Source organism: Fusarium fujikuroi, chromosome FFUJ_chr07, assembly GCF_900079805.1.
Source record: "Fusarium fujikuroi IMI 58289 draft genome, chromosome FFUJ_chr07".
In the NCBI taxonomy this organism is placed as follows: domain Eukaryota; kingdom Fungi; phylum Ascomycota; class Sordariomycetes; order Hypocreales; family Nectriaceae; genus Fusarium; species Fusarium fujikuroi.
The window spans coordinates 2667804-2684084 of record NC_036628.1 but is presented as its reverse complement, the minus strand read 5'-3'; the positions used below and the strand labels follow the sequence as shown (position 1 = coordinate 2684084).

The 16281-nt window shown below is 49.3% G+C and overlaps 5 protein-coding genes; 2 read left to right on the top strand and 3 right to left on the bottom strand.

Annotated features, from left to right (window-relative positions):
* Nucleotides 1-3536: 3536 nt before the first annotated feature.
* Nucleotides 3537-5955, bottom strand: FFUJ_08296 (probable vesicular fusion ATPase, NsfA protein; the record flags this gene model as incomplete). XM_023581020.1 has 3 exons in its annotated part: nucleotides 3537-3875; nucleotides 3924-5784; nucleotides 5837-5955. The coding sequence occupies 3 exons, from the start codon at nucleotides 5953-5955 to the stop codon at nucleotides 3537-3539; spliced, it is 2319 nt and encodes a 772-aa protein (XP_023433691.1).
* Nucleotides 5956-6288: 333 nt separating this feature from the next.
* On the top strand, nucleotides 6289-7462 carry FFUJ_08297 (uncharacterized protein; the record flags this gene model as incomplete). XM_023581019.1 has 3 exons in its annotated part: nucleotides 6289-6296; nucleotides 6354-7120; nucleotides 7158-7462. The coding sequence occupies 3 exons, from the start codon at nucleotides 6289-6291 to the stop codon at nucleotides 7460-7462; spliced, it is 1080 nt and encodes a 359-aa protein (XP_023433960.1).
* A 513-nt stretch (nucleotides 7463-7975) lies between these two features.
* On the bottom strand, nucleotides 7976-8583 carry FFUJ_08298 (uncharacterized protein; the record flags this gene model as incomplete). XM_023581018.1 has 2 exons in its annotated part: nucleotides 7976-8299; nucleotides 8323-8583. 2 exons carry the CDS (start codon nucleotides 8581-8583, stop codon nucleotides 7976-7978), a joined length of 585 nt encoding a protein of 194 aa, XP_023433690.1.
* Nucleotides 8584-9446: 863 nt separating this feature from the next.
* Nucleotides 9447-9938, top strand: FFUJ_08299 (uncharacterized protein; the record flags this gene model as incomplete). The annotated part of the gene is made up of 1 exon (XM_023581016.1): nucleotides 9447-9938. The coding sequence occupies one exon, from the start codon at nucleotides 9447-9449 to the stop codon at nucleotides 9936-9938; it is 492 nt and encodes a 163-aa protein (XP_023433689.1).
* A 1339-nt stretch (nucleotides 9939-11277) lies between these two features.
* FFUJ_08300 (uncharacterized protein) lies at nucleotides 11278-12097 on the bottom strand (the record flags this gene model as incomplete). XM_023581015.1 has 3 exons in its annotated part: nucleotides 11278-11359; nucleotides 11480-11632; nucleotides 11775-12097. 3 exons carry the CDS (start codon nucleotides 12095-12097, stop codon nucleotides 11278-11280), a joined length of 558 nt encoding a protein of 185 aa, XP_023433688.1.
* Between the last annotated feature and the right edge of the window lie 4184 nt (nucleotides 12098-16281).

Sequence of the window (16281 nt, the reverse complement as noted above, 5' to 3'; positions counted from 1 at the left end):
AGGCCGGCGCGCATATCGTGGGTTATGATGGGCGCGCGTGGTGAAGAGGAGATCGAGACGACGAGACGGAAATGAATGGAGAAGGGAAAGAGAGAATAAAGGGAACGCGGCGAGTCCGAACTGGAGAAGTGATTGATATGAAGAGAGTGAGAATTAGTTGGCTTGTGCCCATCCCACCATCAACAACATTAGATTGCCATGTTATGCTAGTCCAGTGTGCACTGTGAATTAATTACCAGTAACCAGACCAACCTGAGGCCTGGCGAGACAGACAAGCATGGAATACCTTGTCGAGTTTCGAACATAGACAACCTTGAAAAGGGTGGATCTGATGTCATAAAGTAACAATAGAACCAAACTTACATGATAAAGCCATAAAGCAAAAAGAGACTCGACTCGATTCTAAGGAAGAGTTGTCGTTGTAGTCGATGCCATTCAAGTACCGGACACTTTCAATGATCGTCGGAGCGAGACAGTTCAGCTCAAATCAGAGACAGAGGGGTTGTGGCTGTAAAGAGAGAGAATCCAAATAAGACGTGTAACTTTGGTTAGTGGATAACGGGCACACGATACAACAACAATAGACCCTGGCCAAAGCCCTTTTGTCTCACACGCGTACGATCAAAAAGCAAAGAGAAGGGGAAGGGAAAGAAGAAAAGAGATCTTTTTCTCAAGAGGCAATTGGGGGAAACTCAAAAACCTCTCTTAGAGGCCAGACAAGAGAGGGCGGACGGGATATGGGCCTTGAATGGCGCGGGCTGGACCTGGACTTGGGTTGGCACATGGGATGGGATAGGATAGAGGAGGGTGTGGGGCTGTATTAGCCTAGCACTTAAGAATAGCAGCAATCGATTCATGTCATCTTGTAGCTGTACTGCAAATCTCGGTGAGAGTACAGTCAAGCTGAAGGTAGAGATACCTTCAACCGCTGTATTCCTCTCTGAGCCGAACCCAGTGGAAGGGTTGCTGGTGGGTTAGTCCAGCTCTCTCCCGTCTTTCAAAGTCGAGTTCACAAGGCCTGATTGGCGATCTCAGCTTCAGCTAAACTTGACACAAACAGTTTGCCTCAAAGCTAAACAAATGCAGGGAGTCATGAACAGCAATTCGTATCTCTTCCCGTGTGCCTATTCTCCAGTAACTCATCATAACAATCACAAGATGATATCTTACTATACTTGAGCAAAAAGCAAAGAACAGGGTATGTCCATGCCGTTGGTTACCACGCTTTGTCCTCACAAGCCTCAATCGGTGCACAAAAGTATTGAGTACCCGCAGTTCATCCCTCAACGGTTCAACAGCTCGGCCCGCGTCGCACACAAAAGATCCCCTGCAAACCCCAGCCATTTGCATATTGCAAGGTACTCTGTACCTGCACCTCTGCCATGCTTTTACGTTGCAGCCAGAAAGCCCGCCAAAAGTGCCTACTACCTACCACGGGCACACTCGAGTCAATATTCGTACAGATTGTCCTTTTTGGGCGGCGGAGCTAAGGTGGGAGTTGTAGAGTTAATGCCCAGTTTTGTCGATCAGAGGGGAAATCTTGGGTATCAATTCTGATAGAGTTTTTTTTTCTTGCAATCTGATCGGAACGTTCCATGAGGGGATTTTCTTTGCAGGCGTTGGTTGATTGATTGTGTGAAGGGGCGGGACGGGACTGTAGGTACATACGATAATTACTGCACTGTGACTACAGGCGGGGGTTGAGAGCGAAATCGTTCCAGAAAGAGAATCCCATGACCGAGGATGCAGCGCAGCTAATGCACCATGCATGAGCCCATCACGTTTTGTGCTCTTGGCGTTAGTATCCGTGTTATTCATCACAATCAATCACTCATTCTCTCCTCTGTTCTCCTCCATCTTGAAACTGGCAACATTTGAGCATCATTCCATTTCTCTCTCGCGCGCGCGATCTGATCCTCCCTACACGTGCCATGCATCCATGATAAGGCATGAGATCCTGGGAAATCAGACCAAGCCAAAAAGCCTAGGCCGAACTTTAAGCTCTGATTCGACACCAACTGCTTGGGTGCCCGGGGAAGCATCCGTGGGTCTTTTCCTGTCTCGGTAGTCAAGGTTCAGGTCTCGGTCTAGGGTCTAGGGTACAAATTCCAACAAGGTCGAGGTCGAGGTCGAGGTCGACTTTGGTAGGTATGCAGAAAATCAATTGTCTTGGAGTTGATGTGATGTGATTGAATTCTGCAGCCTTATCAAGGTCTCACTCAACTTCTCACGCAACCTTTGACTTACTTGAAGGACCCGCATCTCGGTAGAAGGTGCATGCTGTGGACTGTATCCGTGAATATGCAGTGCTACGATAAATCGCCTCGCATGAGGCTACCTAGTCTACGAGAGGAAAGAAAACTCAGGACATTGATCCTATATGACAAAAAGACCTAGGTGACTTTGTATGAATTTAGCCCAGATTTAGCAGACATTTTGCTAAGTCTATTTTGACATCCGTTATCAAGGCCGATGTTTTCTTGCTCACAGAGGCTACCTTAGTTCGCCGAATAGAACAAATCGCCCATGCTATTTACAGCCCATTTTGCAATACCACATCCACACATCAAAGAGCCATTCGTCACGATATCGTTTTCAGCATCAACATCACCAATAAATACGCGCCAGTTCAAGGAATCCATATACCTGCATGCTCACTAACACAGAGAGCCTCCAATGACCACCCTTGACTCAGCAAACATGCGGTGTACCCGTCCCCTCTACCACCAAATCCCCATCACCACGAGTCAGTCAAAGCCTCAATACCCAACCATCTGTCTTGCCGCGGGCTTCCCGTCCAACTCCACGCATACAATCCTCTCTTTCAGCACCTATCGACACATTCTTTCTCGCCTCCGCTGCCCCGGCCGAGTCAAGATCTGGAAAGTAGTTCGTAAGTACGGAGTACGTACACTGTGTTTTAAGGCCCGCGCCGATTCCGATGAACCGCTCCGCCCAAACCCAGCCACATTTTCTTGTTTTGAACTGGTTCATGCTGCATCTGCGGAATACGGCATGGTTATCGTTACTTGGCGAGTGGGTGAGTATCCATTCTCGCGTGCGTGCTTCAAGGTTCCCATGTTCACGTATTGCCATTCAATGATCATCAGCCGCTTGAAGCGATGGCCATGTGATCGGCCATGTAACATCGCCAACGAGCTAACTACCCTATTGCTTTGAAGCGAGGCTGGCAATGCAGTAAAGTCTTCGAGCTGTTAAGTGTTGCTAGATAACACCTAAACAATCCGATTGTGATGGCAGCATGGTGGGAGGGTATTAAACTGAGGATGAATAGTGATATCTACTTTAGGTAAGAAGCTGTAGAGATTTAGGATTAGTTGACTAAATTTATCAAATATTTATGATACCGGTAGTTAGTCTAACACCTTCTTTGCAACGAGCTTTGAAGCCTTATGGTAGACTTATTAAACTTGGATCACCGGGGGAATATAAAAACACTTCATACGTAAAGGGATTAATTGTGTCCCCTTCACTAGACAAATTCAAATCTAGGTAGTCTAATCTTGGTACCTCTTCTACCGAACCCGTTGGCTCTGAATCCTCTTCACCACCGAGTTCGAGAATTTATTGACGAAGAGATCACTGTCTTCGCTCATCTCAGCCTCCGCGATGAATTCCATGATTGGCTTAATGCCAACACCAACTTGGTCCCCTCCAGCATGCTCATAAATACGAGCTAGAGTTTGGTCGGCGCTTCCAGCCGCAACGCCGCCCCGTGATTGCAGCACTGTCTTCAGTTCACGGAGGCTCGATACTGTAGGTACGTATACATCCCGCGAAAAGTCCTTGGCTAACTCGAGTTCCTCGAGAATACTGAGCTTAGAAGTCGTTGCAAAAATGAGAAGACGGTGCCCCTGCGTCGCTTGTTAGCTAAGTTGCTGCCATGTCTATAAATCGCTTACCTGAACAGCGTCTTTGGCGACCAAAGCGGATATTGTATTGGCTATTGTTGCCGAGAATCGAGGCCCGATAGGGTTCCATCCAATCAGCTTTTCAATGCTGTCCAAGATCAGGAGACTGACAGCCGATTTCTGCGCATCGTTGAAGGTCTTCGTAATAAACTCGGACTTGGCTATGTCGTCGCGATACTCGAGAAGTTTGTGTGGCGTGATGATCCTGATGAAAGGGATGTCTGAAAGCTTCGCGATGTGTGCAGCCAGGGCTGTCTTGCCGCTGCCCTGGGCGCCGTGGAAAATGATCGAAGATTTATGGTGTTTAGGATGCTCCTGGACCATGTGCGAAACACCAAGCACGTCGTTCAATATGTTTTGGATGTCAGGCGAGTAATGGATAATTTCCGAATGAAGAACTGCCTCTAAATCCGTATCGGAGGCACCGTATGCTGGCCTGACCTCGCTGAGAGCCAGTAGGAAGTCGCTCCACTTGACTTTCATGTGCTCGATATCCTTTGTAACAGTGATCTGGTTGGCATCAGTGTGCCGAGAGAATGCACTGGCTGCTGCTGCCTTGACCAGACCGGCAATTTCGGCACCGGAATAGTTCTTGGTAAGGCGAGCAAGCTCAGCCAAGTCGACGTCGTGGTCCAAGATGTCGTTCTTGACAAATTTGGAGGTGTGAATCTTGATGATGCCAAATCGACCCTCTTCATCAGGAAGAGAGATCTCTAGCTGGACTTCCAGACGTCCGGGTCGTAGCAAAGCCTCGTCGATCATATCCTTTCGATTGGTCATGCCGATCAAAAGGATATTGTTAAGTTTGTCCACACCATCGAGTTTGGCAAGGAGCTGGTTGACAACAGTATCACCAACGCCTGTGCCGCCACCAGATCCGGAACCTCGCTGCTTACACACAGCATCAAGCTCATCAAAGATGATGATGTGGAGACCGCTCTCATCTCCCTTTTGCTTGTACTCCTTCTCTGCATCTGCGAACAACTTTCTGATGTTCTCCTCGGACTGACCCACAAACTTGTTCAGCACTTCGGGACCATTGACGATCTTAGGTTCGTGAGCGTTTAGAGTTTTGCCCAATTGTCGGGCAATCAGGGTTTTACCCGTTCCTGGGGGACCATAAAGTAGTAGTCCCTTGACGTGATCAATGCCCATCTTGGCAACTATACCAGGAGGGAAAATACGAGACGCAAACACACGGCGGAAAATGGTGGAAATCTGAGTGTCCAAGCCACCAATTCCAAGATCATCAAACTTGAAACTGGGAGCGAAGATGGCGCTGGCGTTGGGCTTGTTCACCGAAGGTTTGAGTTTGAAACCGTCTCCTGTTTTGGCGTGAAAGAACACCTTGCTCTGGGGAATCAGGATACCTCTGGCATTGGGGTCCTGGTTCTTCTGTTCCGCTTCTGAAGACGTGTCCAAGCCAGTGAGAACTACGGACTCGACAATGACCAGAAGAGGAATGTTGCGATGGTCCATGAGCATGCGTTGCCCAGGAGCAAGCACTTGGTTCTGGTACGAATCTATGAAGAGCTTCGAGAGCTCATCCTCATCGTAGGGAACGTCTGTCTTCTTGCTCTGGGTTCTGAAAGTGATCGAAAGCTCGACAGTACCAAGATACGCATCGGACCGAGCGCTGAATGGATTGTAGATCTCGCCGATGAATTCGTCCCTCATGGTGATGCCGGCCCATGTTCGCTGGGCGTCGGTGAGACTGATACCGCCTCTCGGGAAGCCTGGAATAGGCGTGGCAGTGACAACGTATTCGCCTACAGGTTGGCCGCCGCGGATGAGGATATGATGATCAGAGCCATCTCGGTTGGGAGGGAAGTCTTCGGGAGAAACGGCGCATCTTCCTAGTCATTAACTTCGTCGATCGAGGCTGTTACTGTTCGAAGACTTACTTGTTGTTGTACACGAATCTGGTCCTTAGAGTCTTATCTTCGATTGTCTCGACGTGCAGTCGCGCTGCCCGAGGCGGAGCTCCCTGCTGCCCTGGATGAGGGCGAAAAGGTCGATTCATGGCTAGTAGGGTAATGAAGTGGTGATGGTAAAGGTAGGTCTACTTTGAGTAAGCCAGATGTTGTTATAATCCCAAAACGCAGGGGCAGCTCCCCACCTTTAAGTAAGTCAGGTCCCCTAAGGACAGTTTTAGGTGGCGATCGCAGCTCCGGGCCGTCAATGGCGGGGTTCTTCTGCCTGTGACACAGCCTCCGTCACAGGCGGGTGTCAGTTGGAGGTGACGACACGGCCCCCACTGAGCTGAGGAAAGTTACCTAAAGTTACCTTAACTTAGGGAAGGGTCTTCAAAGGAGACCTAAAGTCAGCTAAACTTTGACTTGGTAATATCATCAAAATGCCACTGTAAGTACAGATTGCACAAGTACCTACCCAATTGCCACGTAAGCTAACTCTCTATAGCCACTTACTAGGGAAGAAGTCGTGGAACGTGTACAATGCCGACAACATCGCCCGTGTTCGTCGCGATGAAGCCGCCGCAAAGGCCGCCGAAGAAGCTGAGGAGCAGCGCATGCAAGAGATAGATGCACAATGGCGCTTAGCTATTCTTCGAGGCGAAGCACCACCGCCGATAGAAGACGATGAAGCACCAAAAGACGAGGAGCCTCCCGCTCGAGATCGAGATGCGTCGCAGAGGACGAGTACGCGACGAAAGCGAAAACGACCAGGCGAGGACGACACCGACTTTGAGATGCGAATAGCAAGAGAAAATGACAACTCGGCTCTTGTAAGAATAGAGCCCGAGAAGAAGAGCACAAGTTCTGCGCCCCTTGTGGATCACAATGGACATATCGATCTTCTGGGCGATGAGAAGTCAAGAGCTCATGCCGAGAAGAATGAGGAAGCTGAAAAGGAAGCGAAGAAGAAAAAACAGAGCTACGAGGACCAGTACACAATGCGCTTCTCGAATGCTACTGGAAAGGATGGCGTTCTTAAACCATGGTACTCTCAATCTGATGCTGCAGCCCCTGATGCCTCGTCAAAAGACGTATGGGGAAACCAGGACCCCAATCGCAAAGAACGAGATGCCAAGCGCATAGTATCCAACGACCCTCTCGCTATGATGAAAAAGGGAGCTTCCAAGGTCCGAGAGATCAAACAGGAGAGGAAGCGTTTCCAAGAAGAAAGAGAGAAAGAGCTGAAGCAGATGCGCCGAGATGAACGACATCGTGAGAAACGGCGTAGAAGGCATTATGAAAGGGATAGGAGTAGAGAGCGACATCAGAGTCGCGATCGTGACGAGGAGAGATCTCCCGGTCGACATGAGCGGAGACACAGATCAAGAGAAGGAAATCATAGCCGCAGTGGTCATTCTGATTCACGAAGCCGAAGACATGAGCGTCATGATAGAGAAGGGTCACGGCAGGAGAGGCGACACTACGAGGAGAGTGGAGAACGAAAAGAGAGATCCCGGAGAGACGATGGATATCAAAAAGGAGACTCACGATCTTCAGAGGGGGTTCATTATGAACGACGACTACACCATTCCAAAGACCGATAGCTTAGCATAAGATACCCATTCAATGAATTTCGCGATTTGTACCCTTTGATATCTTCATACTCGATCTGACTCTTATTAGCTAGGGAGATACAAACTCTCACAAGAAGGCTCCGTTCATGTGACGTACGCTGTGAGTCTTACCTGACATCGTGACTACGGCCGTAACGCCATATTTATGATGATGAATTGTTTTCAATAGTCAATAGTCAATTGGAGCTCCTGAGGGTGTGGCCAGATCATTTGGTGACAGGTTTATCTGGAAGGATGGCTTTGATGCAAGAACGTCTACATAATACCTTGGTAAAGAACAGCTCGCAACACGTCAGGGTGCTCATGGCTGTCTATCTCGATGCTTTAGTTGTGAACTTAAAGACAAAGTTCATTGAGCTCAAATGATGTTGGAAAGATGCCATAATTCTGTAATCTTTACACATCCATTAGGCAGCATCTCTAATCCAGGCGATAGGGTATATTACATCAAAATACTAAAAGTCAAACTAAGAAACTCCTCCAAACACGTCGCCTACTCATGGCTTCCCTCTACCCACGGCAACCTGATCTCAACAGGCTGCATGTGAGCTTCAACCATCTCAGGCACCTTCTTCGTCTCCAATCCCTTCAACGCCTCTCTGATCTTTACATACGTCTCCTCACTCAGCCCCTCCTTACGATCACAGTAGATATCGACGCCCTCCTTCGTGAACACCGTAGGGGCAAACCACGTAACCGCCCATCTCTCTTTGACGCCCTCTGAAGTGACTGCCTCGCCCCAACCTAGTAGCTCCCAGTGTGAGTTGACAAAGACAAGCCATCCTTTGCCCCTCCAGTCCCATCCGATAGACGAAGCCTGTCCGTGTCGGTGCCTTGAACCGTCTTGAGCGTTCCGTCTTTGGAGAGCGGCTCGTACTCAACGAGGTCGTCGAGACGGGGTCGGCCATCTGCGGTTCCGGGGAGGAGCTTGTATGTGATGCGGACGTTGCGGGCATCGCGCCACATGCTCAGGGTTGAGTGCGTGACGCTCCATGTTGTGGTGATCCAGTCGAGCGTGGGAGGGTCCACGGGAGGTGAGTTCTTGGTAGATGGGGCATATTTGGTTGGGGGGTTGAGCTTGATGGGCTTTGGATCGGCCATGATGTTCTGTTAGGTAGTGTAGTAGTGTAGATTCAATGACGTGTGTTCCAGTTGACAAAAAGAAGCAACGAAAATGTTAGTTTAGATGGGATGAAACTAGGTAAGGATGGGTATATTAGACTGCTTTTGTGAGAATAACAGATGGTTTCACATGAAAAAAAAAGATTGCAATTGCAAGGTTGCTTGATAATGAGATGGCCTGCTTGGTACCTAATTTCTTCACAAGCAAGAAATGAAACACGCCAGGCTTCGGGTGGCCGCAGATCTGTTACACAAACACCAAGGAAAATCCATCTTCATTCGTCGACTTTCGTTAAATCTTCCGACTGCATAACTTATCCTAGCCTATTTGTTTCTAATTAAGTCTCATCGGGACCTTTTGATCATCAGTCTGATGTCACTGATATTTCGTTTCTCTCAAATATTGGCTGCGATACTACCCAGCTTCAGGGCATGAAAATTATTGCGCCATAGTCTAGCATATCTGTATCAACGATTTGTTTTAGTATGTAAAACGAGATGCCACGGTTTATGCCATGATCATAATTTTCTTTTTACTTGTACATACCTATTTTCTAATCCTTGTTGGTCCCATATGCTGCCGACGGATGCCCAGACGGACGCCAGGGGACGGACAAGCCCAAGAGTCAAGCCACAATAGCTGCCCAACAGCCACAACTCCACAATCAGCCTCAACCCCAGATTCCATCTGCACCAGACACACCTCATTCTTTCCACCATCTCACTTGGCTCACCTCACTCATTAATCTCCTCATCTCACTCACTCAAAGGGACACTTCTCACTGTCTGCCTCACTGTTCAAGTGAACCACACTCAAACACATTCCTTTTCACGCTTGCAAGATGGACCCCACAGAAGACGACGTGGAAGTCTCTGATGACGATCTCATGGCTCAGATGGGCTTCTCATCCTTCGGCGCTGCATCACCACCTTCCAAGCGCCGTCGCTACAACCCAAATGCTGATGCTCTACTGCCGTCCAAGTCATCGGCAACCGGCGCAAACTCTACAGCTCTAGGAACTGGCTCAAACAAGGATGAGATTTCACTCGATGATGACAACAACGAAAGAGATGCCAACCCAGAACAGACAGTGCCAGCGCAAGCGCGCCCGGCTAGTCTACCCCAGAGACCTGCTCTGGCGCAAGCCACACCTCAAGGCCAGCACTCAGGCGCACATGGGGCCAGGGGTAACAAGTTCACGGGATACTACGACCGACTGTCCAACGAGAATCCCTGGGAAAAGATCGAGAAGGCCCGGGGCTTGACGACAAAGGGAACGTGGATCACTCCAAATGCTGGGAACGCTGCGACGACAGGTGACGCTCCTGCCTGAAGCATTGACACCGACGACAACTGCTGATGCACATGGAATTTACGAACTTAAAATTGTCAAGAGGCAAGCTTCTTTAGCATGGACTACCTCGGGAAGCACTTGACGCGGTACTGCAGGGCCATGGCTCACATTTTGGCCAGAGGCAGATTTTGATATCAAATATTCTGTCACGTGGTTCGTCATGTGACACATGCGACAGGGGTCTTAACAACCTCCGAGTACCATTACGACGAGACTTCCACTCACTCCGCCAATATACCTCATATCACATGCTTGACCTTACTCAGACTGGCTCGCCGATGCTGGAGGGGCGTGGGGAGCAGGTCAATCACATCTATGGGGGGGTTATCACATCAATTGGTCCCCGGGCTATGCCTTCAGTAAAGAGGGGAAACGAGATATTGCTTGCTATGAGACTCCATACTCCAGTCGAGATATCCACAAAGAAAACCTTCCTACAGATCCTAGCTCCTCCCAAGATGGTCCCATCAGCTCTCCAGGCTCGCCGCGTTACCCAATGGAGCGATATCAACGTCGCTGCCTCCCCTGATTAGGGCAAGCGTCTGAAATGCACTGCTTTGGGAGTCCGCTACTTTTTCCATCCTGCCCTCTTCTTGCTCCAGTGCTTTTCAGGGTTGCTCACTCAGTGCACCCCCCTCTGTAAATGCCACGAGAAGAACGACCTTGCAGCCCTCGGCTGCTCCCGCGTCACCCATACCCAGGAAGGTTCCCAGCGCGTCTCCCATGCAGCAATCGGTTCCGACACATCATGTATTGGTGCAAACCCGCTGACGCTATCCCTGGCACCCCACTGAAGCTGGGGAGGAGGTGTACTTTTAACAACTGCCCCTAGATCGTTCAGTTCATCCAATCATAAGCCATAAGTCGTGAAAAAGCCGCCCATCTTCACCCTCTCCGCGTGTTTTCCCCCACACCTGCCCCAGAAGCCACAAGGCTGGCGTACCTGGCTAGGGAGTGCCCACACACATGCCGTGTTGTTCTGCGTAAAAGCAGCAAGACACTGCGCGCCAGGCGGCTCAATTGCCGCGCTTAGTGCCCCTGATTTCAACGTCACCTCACACTCCCCTTGCATGAACTACTCGTTCATGCAGGTCGGGATGAGGGTGGCATGACAAGCGTGAAATTCTCGCTAAATACAAAATAAAATTAATCTGGAAATCCGGGAATCTGATATCGTGTGTTCCTGCATTTTGCAGTGAAACTATGTGCGCAAGTAAGAAATTTTGGTAAATCGCATGTGGCCGAAAGTTGCTCGCTAAGTAAAGTTTTTGGTCGTTAAAGTTCAAAATGCACTCCAAAGAAAGATCCAAAGAATCATTTAGTTCTCAGGGGATGGAAATCGGGCGCGGGCCTTGCTGTATTCTTTGCCATGCTTGCGAGAAGCTTTGGTCTTCAGCGAGCTATGATGGTCGGTTAGTCTCAATTCATTTCTCTTTAACTCTGCAATTTGAGCCGCGTATGAAAAATTGCGGTTGCGCTTGCCATAGGGCGCAAAAAAGCGCAAAGTTTGCTCGACTTACCCAACTTTCTTTTGCGTCCACTCAAGATCGCTGCGCACCTCATGGGCATCTCGCATACCCTCCTGGAAGCGCTCGCGAGTCTTCGCAAGACGAGCCTGCGCCTTCTTCTGAAGCTCCATAAGCTCGCGGTGCTTGGCATTCATTTTACCAGATCTATCCACAAAATCGAGTCAGTATACATGCTGGCCAAATGTCTTTTGCCGCTAACGGCAAGCTTGCGTAACATTTTGCGAATATCGGCGAACAAAGATAGCCTGCTTCGCGTTTGTGGGAATCGGATGGGAGATCCACTTACGTCTGAGCTTGCATGGCCATACTGCGGTCAAGGGGGATTGGGTCAAAAGAGTTGGCAAAGCGGTCTTGCATGTACTCTTGGAAGTCAACGCCGCTAGCAGAGCGAGTGCTTTCATATTCGCCGTACCCGCCAGAATATTGGTACCCGGACGAGGTAGCCGAGTATCCACCATTGCTGTAGGAGGGGATGCCCGAGGCGGAGCTAACCGAGTCATCACATTCCGGAGGCGAGACGGAATACTGGCTGTAGGTGGGGTATTGGGAGCCCTTGGAGGGAACGGGAAGAGGCATGGAATAGCCCGCAGGAGTGTAATGAGAAGACATGGTGATTATTTGAGAGAGAAGAAGAAGAAGTGTTTATGCCAATTGAATATTTTGACAAGTGATCCGAGTGATTGTTAAGGTTGAGTAGGCTGAGGACAAGTGAAGCTCAGTTGAGGTATGATAGTCGTGTATCAAGACAACAAGTCAAGGGGACTGTGTATAAGTGCTGGGCAAGCTGGGACTTCAAGTCAGGAGTTGGTTGGAGAGTGATGAGAAAGGAAGAGGAAGAAGAAAGCTTCAACAGCATCAACTCTGGCCTTTTTATACTTTTTCAGAAACCTTGATCGGCCAAACCGGAAGAACTTCAGGATAACTCATCTTGACACCATTCGTCAACGAAGGACGAGTAACCCCGCCCATGAGGGCGTGTCATAGGATATGACAGGACGATGGCATGGTCCTGAGGGTGATGAGAGGCTAGAGGAGACGATCACGACGAGATGCACAGGTGTGGGCCATCACGGACGGCAACGATATGACCAGGTTACAAAACTTCAGAACTAGGACTACTAGGAGGGTGACTAGGGAGGTTAGAAGCGGCAGAGAGCCTTGGAAGGGTAATGAAATGTTAGAGAACTATCCGAGATGTACTGCCGTTTGACATCCGAGCCAACGAAAGAGAAGAGTAACTGAACATGCTCAAGATAGGGCTTTTGGGGGAGGGTGAAGATAGAGAAAGACCAATCTTTGAATAAGGCGTAGCCTAAAAGAAAGAGTGGCTTTAAGATACTCCAAGGGCACTGCTTTGACAAATGCAGTGACGTTGAAATTGTAAACGCCTCTGAGCTACGCCGTTGGCTGCGTGTAACAAGACCAGCCTAGGATGAGCATGGGCATGTGCATATGCCGAGAGTAAAGACTGCAATCTCAGATGTCAGATGTAACAATTAAGAGAGTAAAAAAATGGAGACCGCCTTGGGCCCAAATCGATATTTACCGGGCAAGTCTAGGGGAGAGAATGGGGAGATGTGCTTGATAGGGCAATGGATATGTGTCAAATATGGCGCCGGGCAGAACATGACGATACCATGTGCTAGCGGGCAGTTAATAAAAAGAGAAAAATGCGTCTGTGTGCCAGAGCGGAGACCGAGAGAAGACCCGACTTGGAAGGGACCGACCCAGACCGTATGGTACAGCAGGAGAATTGCAAGAGAAAGTAAGATGCTGGTAAGATGCCATGCATATCCGGGTCCATCAACAGACACAAGTGGCTGCACTAGCCCTTGGGTCCAAACGCTGAGGAGGGATTGGACCATGTGTATAATTTGTCCTGGGGGCAAAAGGTTTCCCACCGATATTTGCTTGTCTGGAGCGATTGACTAAAGACCGACAGTGTTAGTCGTCTGAGCGTCACGGGCTTGGTCGTTGAGAAGCGGAGGAGGCAAGTCGAGGCCAGGCTTGGGTTGGGCTCTTGGTCCAGTGACGTGAGGGACATAGCCGATGTAAACTAGGCTGGCACGCTGCTTTTTGGTGATAGCTAGTTACGGACTGAAAGCAGGTAAATGGATCGCAGGTAAGAAAGGACCAAACGGACAGCGCAACGAACGACCTAATCAACGCTGACTGGCTGGAGAGTTGGCTAGATGGACCTAGGTAAGTAAAGTAGACACCAAAGCCCACACCCTCACAAAGGCATATCTGTACCATACAGAGTACATCTCAATCGGCCGGGTTCCGGTACCGTTTGGAGTAGCGGGTAACATTGGTGGTGGGTGTCTGAAGAAAAAAGACATTGGGTTGCCTCACCGTGTAAATGAATATTCGTGAGAGATCGCCAACCGCCGGTTAGGACCTTGGCATTCCATCTTCAGGTCCAGTTCAAGCATTCTGGGCAGGAAAATAGCAAGACACCTGCGCGGAGGAGCGGATACTGGAGAATGCAGGCTTCCTGAATGTATCCGCAGTGTAATTTTGGGATGCATTAGGACTGCATCTTGCTCCTTGCTGCAGGGGAGTAGGCAGGAGCATGGAGAATGGAGACGGAGGCGGAGAGAGTTGCAAACAAGCGCGCTGACGCTAGGCAAAGCCAAAAGACGAAGTTGATGGAAAAGCAGCCTTGGATTTTCATTTTCCCTCTAAAGCACCAAACACAATCTCGCCCACACCCCCCTCCAATTGCATCTTGTTCGCTGGCGGCGTTTTAACCAAAAAGCCCAGACATGTATGTCTGTCGAGACTGAAGGAAGAGGTAATGATCAAGATAGGCCTTGCAATGGTTTGACCGAGGATTGGCTCTCCGCATCGGTTGACAGGGTGTGAATTGAGAAGCGAACGCAAGGCGGCGGGTCGGGTAGAGGTGCATCAAGTCGGGCAATTTCTGGCATTGTTCTGTCCTGTAACTGTCTGTACCTTTACAGCAGAGCACAGGAGGTAATGTAAGGTAATGTAATGTAATGTAGTGATGCGTTGTCAAAACGATTACCAGACGTTGCTGTGACGGTGGGTTTGATATGCAATTGATTGTATGGGGTGAAAGACAAGACAGACAAGACAAGGTCCGGTATTGAATTCCAGGGACCCGATCGAGGGGTCACCTCAATCGACAGGTGTCTCTGGCACCTTCTCTACGAAGATGGTGTGCCATTTGCAGGAGCTTTTCTGTCTGGCAGGTGCGTGCAATACGTAGTGGAAGCTCTTAAGAATGGAAGGAGGAAGGATCCATCCATGAGATGAGCTGGACGCATCAAGTTGGTGGGATGGTGGGGGGAGGAAAGTGCGTGCGTGCGTAACGTACCTTCCTGGTAGCCAGCTACCTACCTATCTTACATCCCATTGATGATGACAGCCATTTCGTTTTGGTTGGATTTGCTTTTTCCTCTGCTTGATTCAATCTTGGATGTTCCACGTGCCATATCAATTTTGCTACCACAATCACGCAGAGCCTCATTGACAATATCTGAGATATCTCTTATTGATAGAACTCAATCGAGCTCGCCATGAAACAATTGATAGGCCATGTAACACCGAGAACCCCATTGCCTTGATACAACTCCAAGGATCCACTATCACGACTTCAACACGACTTTTGAGATGCTTCATGTCCAGATTCCTGAGCTTTTGGCTTCACCATCCTCGATCTGTTTAACCTTTTGTCCAACGCCATTCCATTGGCGAAAAGAATCGGTCGAATTATGTCAACAATTGATTGGATGATGCTTGGACAAATGTAGATGATTGCATCCATTGCAATGGGTCTTTTTCAGTACAAACGGCATTTCTTCCTTATTTCTCGCCCCTCCCCCGCTTGCTACTACCGACGAGTCACCACAAGGTACACCGCAAGATCCACCATCCACCATCTTTATCTAGTTGGTGAGCTTTGGCACAGTTAGCTCAGACTATCTGTGACAGGGTACATGCTTGGACATTTGTCCTAGATGGACTCTTATTAGCTTGCGAGGTTTGTCTGACGAATCTTGAGGAGAATTCGCGAGGGCGAATGATCTAATCGTTGCGTCTGGGACGATATGGTTCAACAAAGACTATCGTAGAGACCGATATGGATGGATTACGAGCCGAAATGAAATGCCCAATCCTGATCTTTGGGTGTCCAAAGTCTTAGCCAGGCCAATATCGACTCAGAAAGATGCTCTCTTTGACTTCCACATATGTCCCACGGTAGCCTGAGCCATGAAGCAAACGATCAGCCACACAAGCACTCGACATTGGGAAGCATCCATCACTGATAATATCAATACATTCTTCAGCCGGCTTAAACCTCTACACTCTGCATAAGCTGCAAAGCCGGACCGACGCTCGTTGTAGGAGGTCCCTGACAAACCCGGCCTGTCAACCGACAGCTACGAATGGAGACGTTGCCCCGGTTATGTGCATATTCTGGGCTGCAGCTCTGCTGTATGGTGACAGTTCTGGAGTCTGCGACAACGGCGCCCCTTTGACGTCGCTATCACGAGCCACTGTGACACGTCTTCAACGGTTCCTGTCGCTACCCGCCACTCAGACACTGAAGTCGTCACTTAACTCTCTCAAGAGCTGTCACGGTTCATGCACATCCGATACGGGTAGTTGCCGCGTTCGAAATTCGTTGTAACTTTCTCTCTTGTTTCACTGTTACTGCGTCCCCGGACCTGAGATGTCCTTGAGCGACGTCCGATCAGCGTCGGCACCAAACGAGCGCCATCCTGGCTCGTCCACCTCGCGATCTTGTTAGTTGCGCATCACTT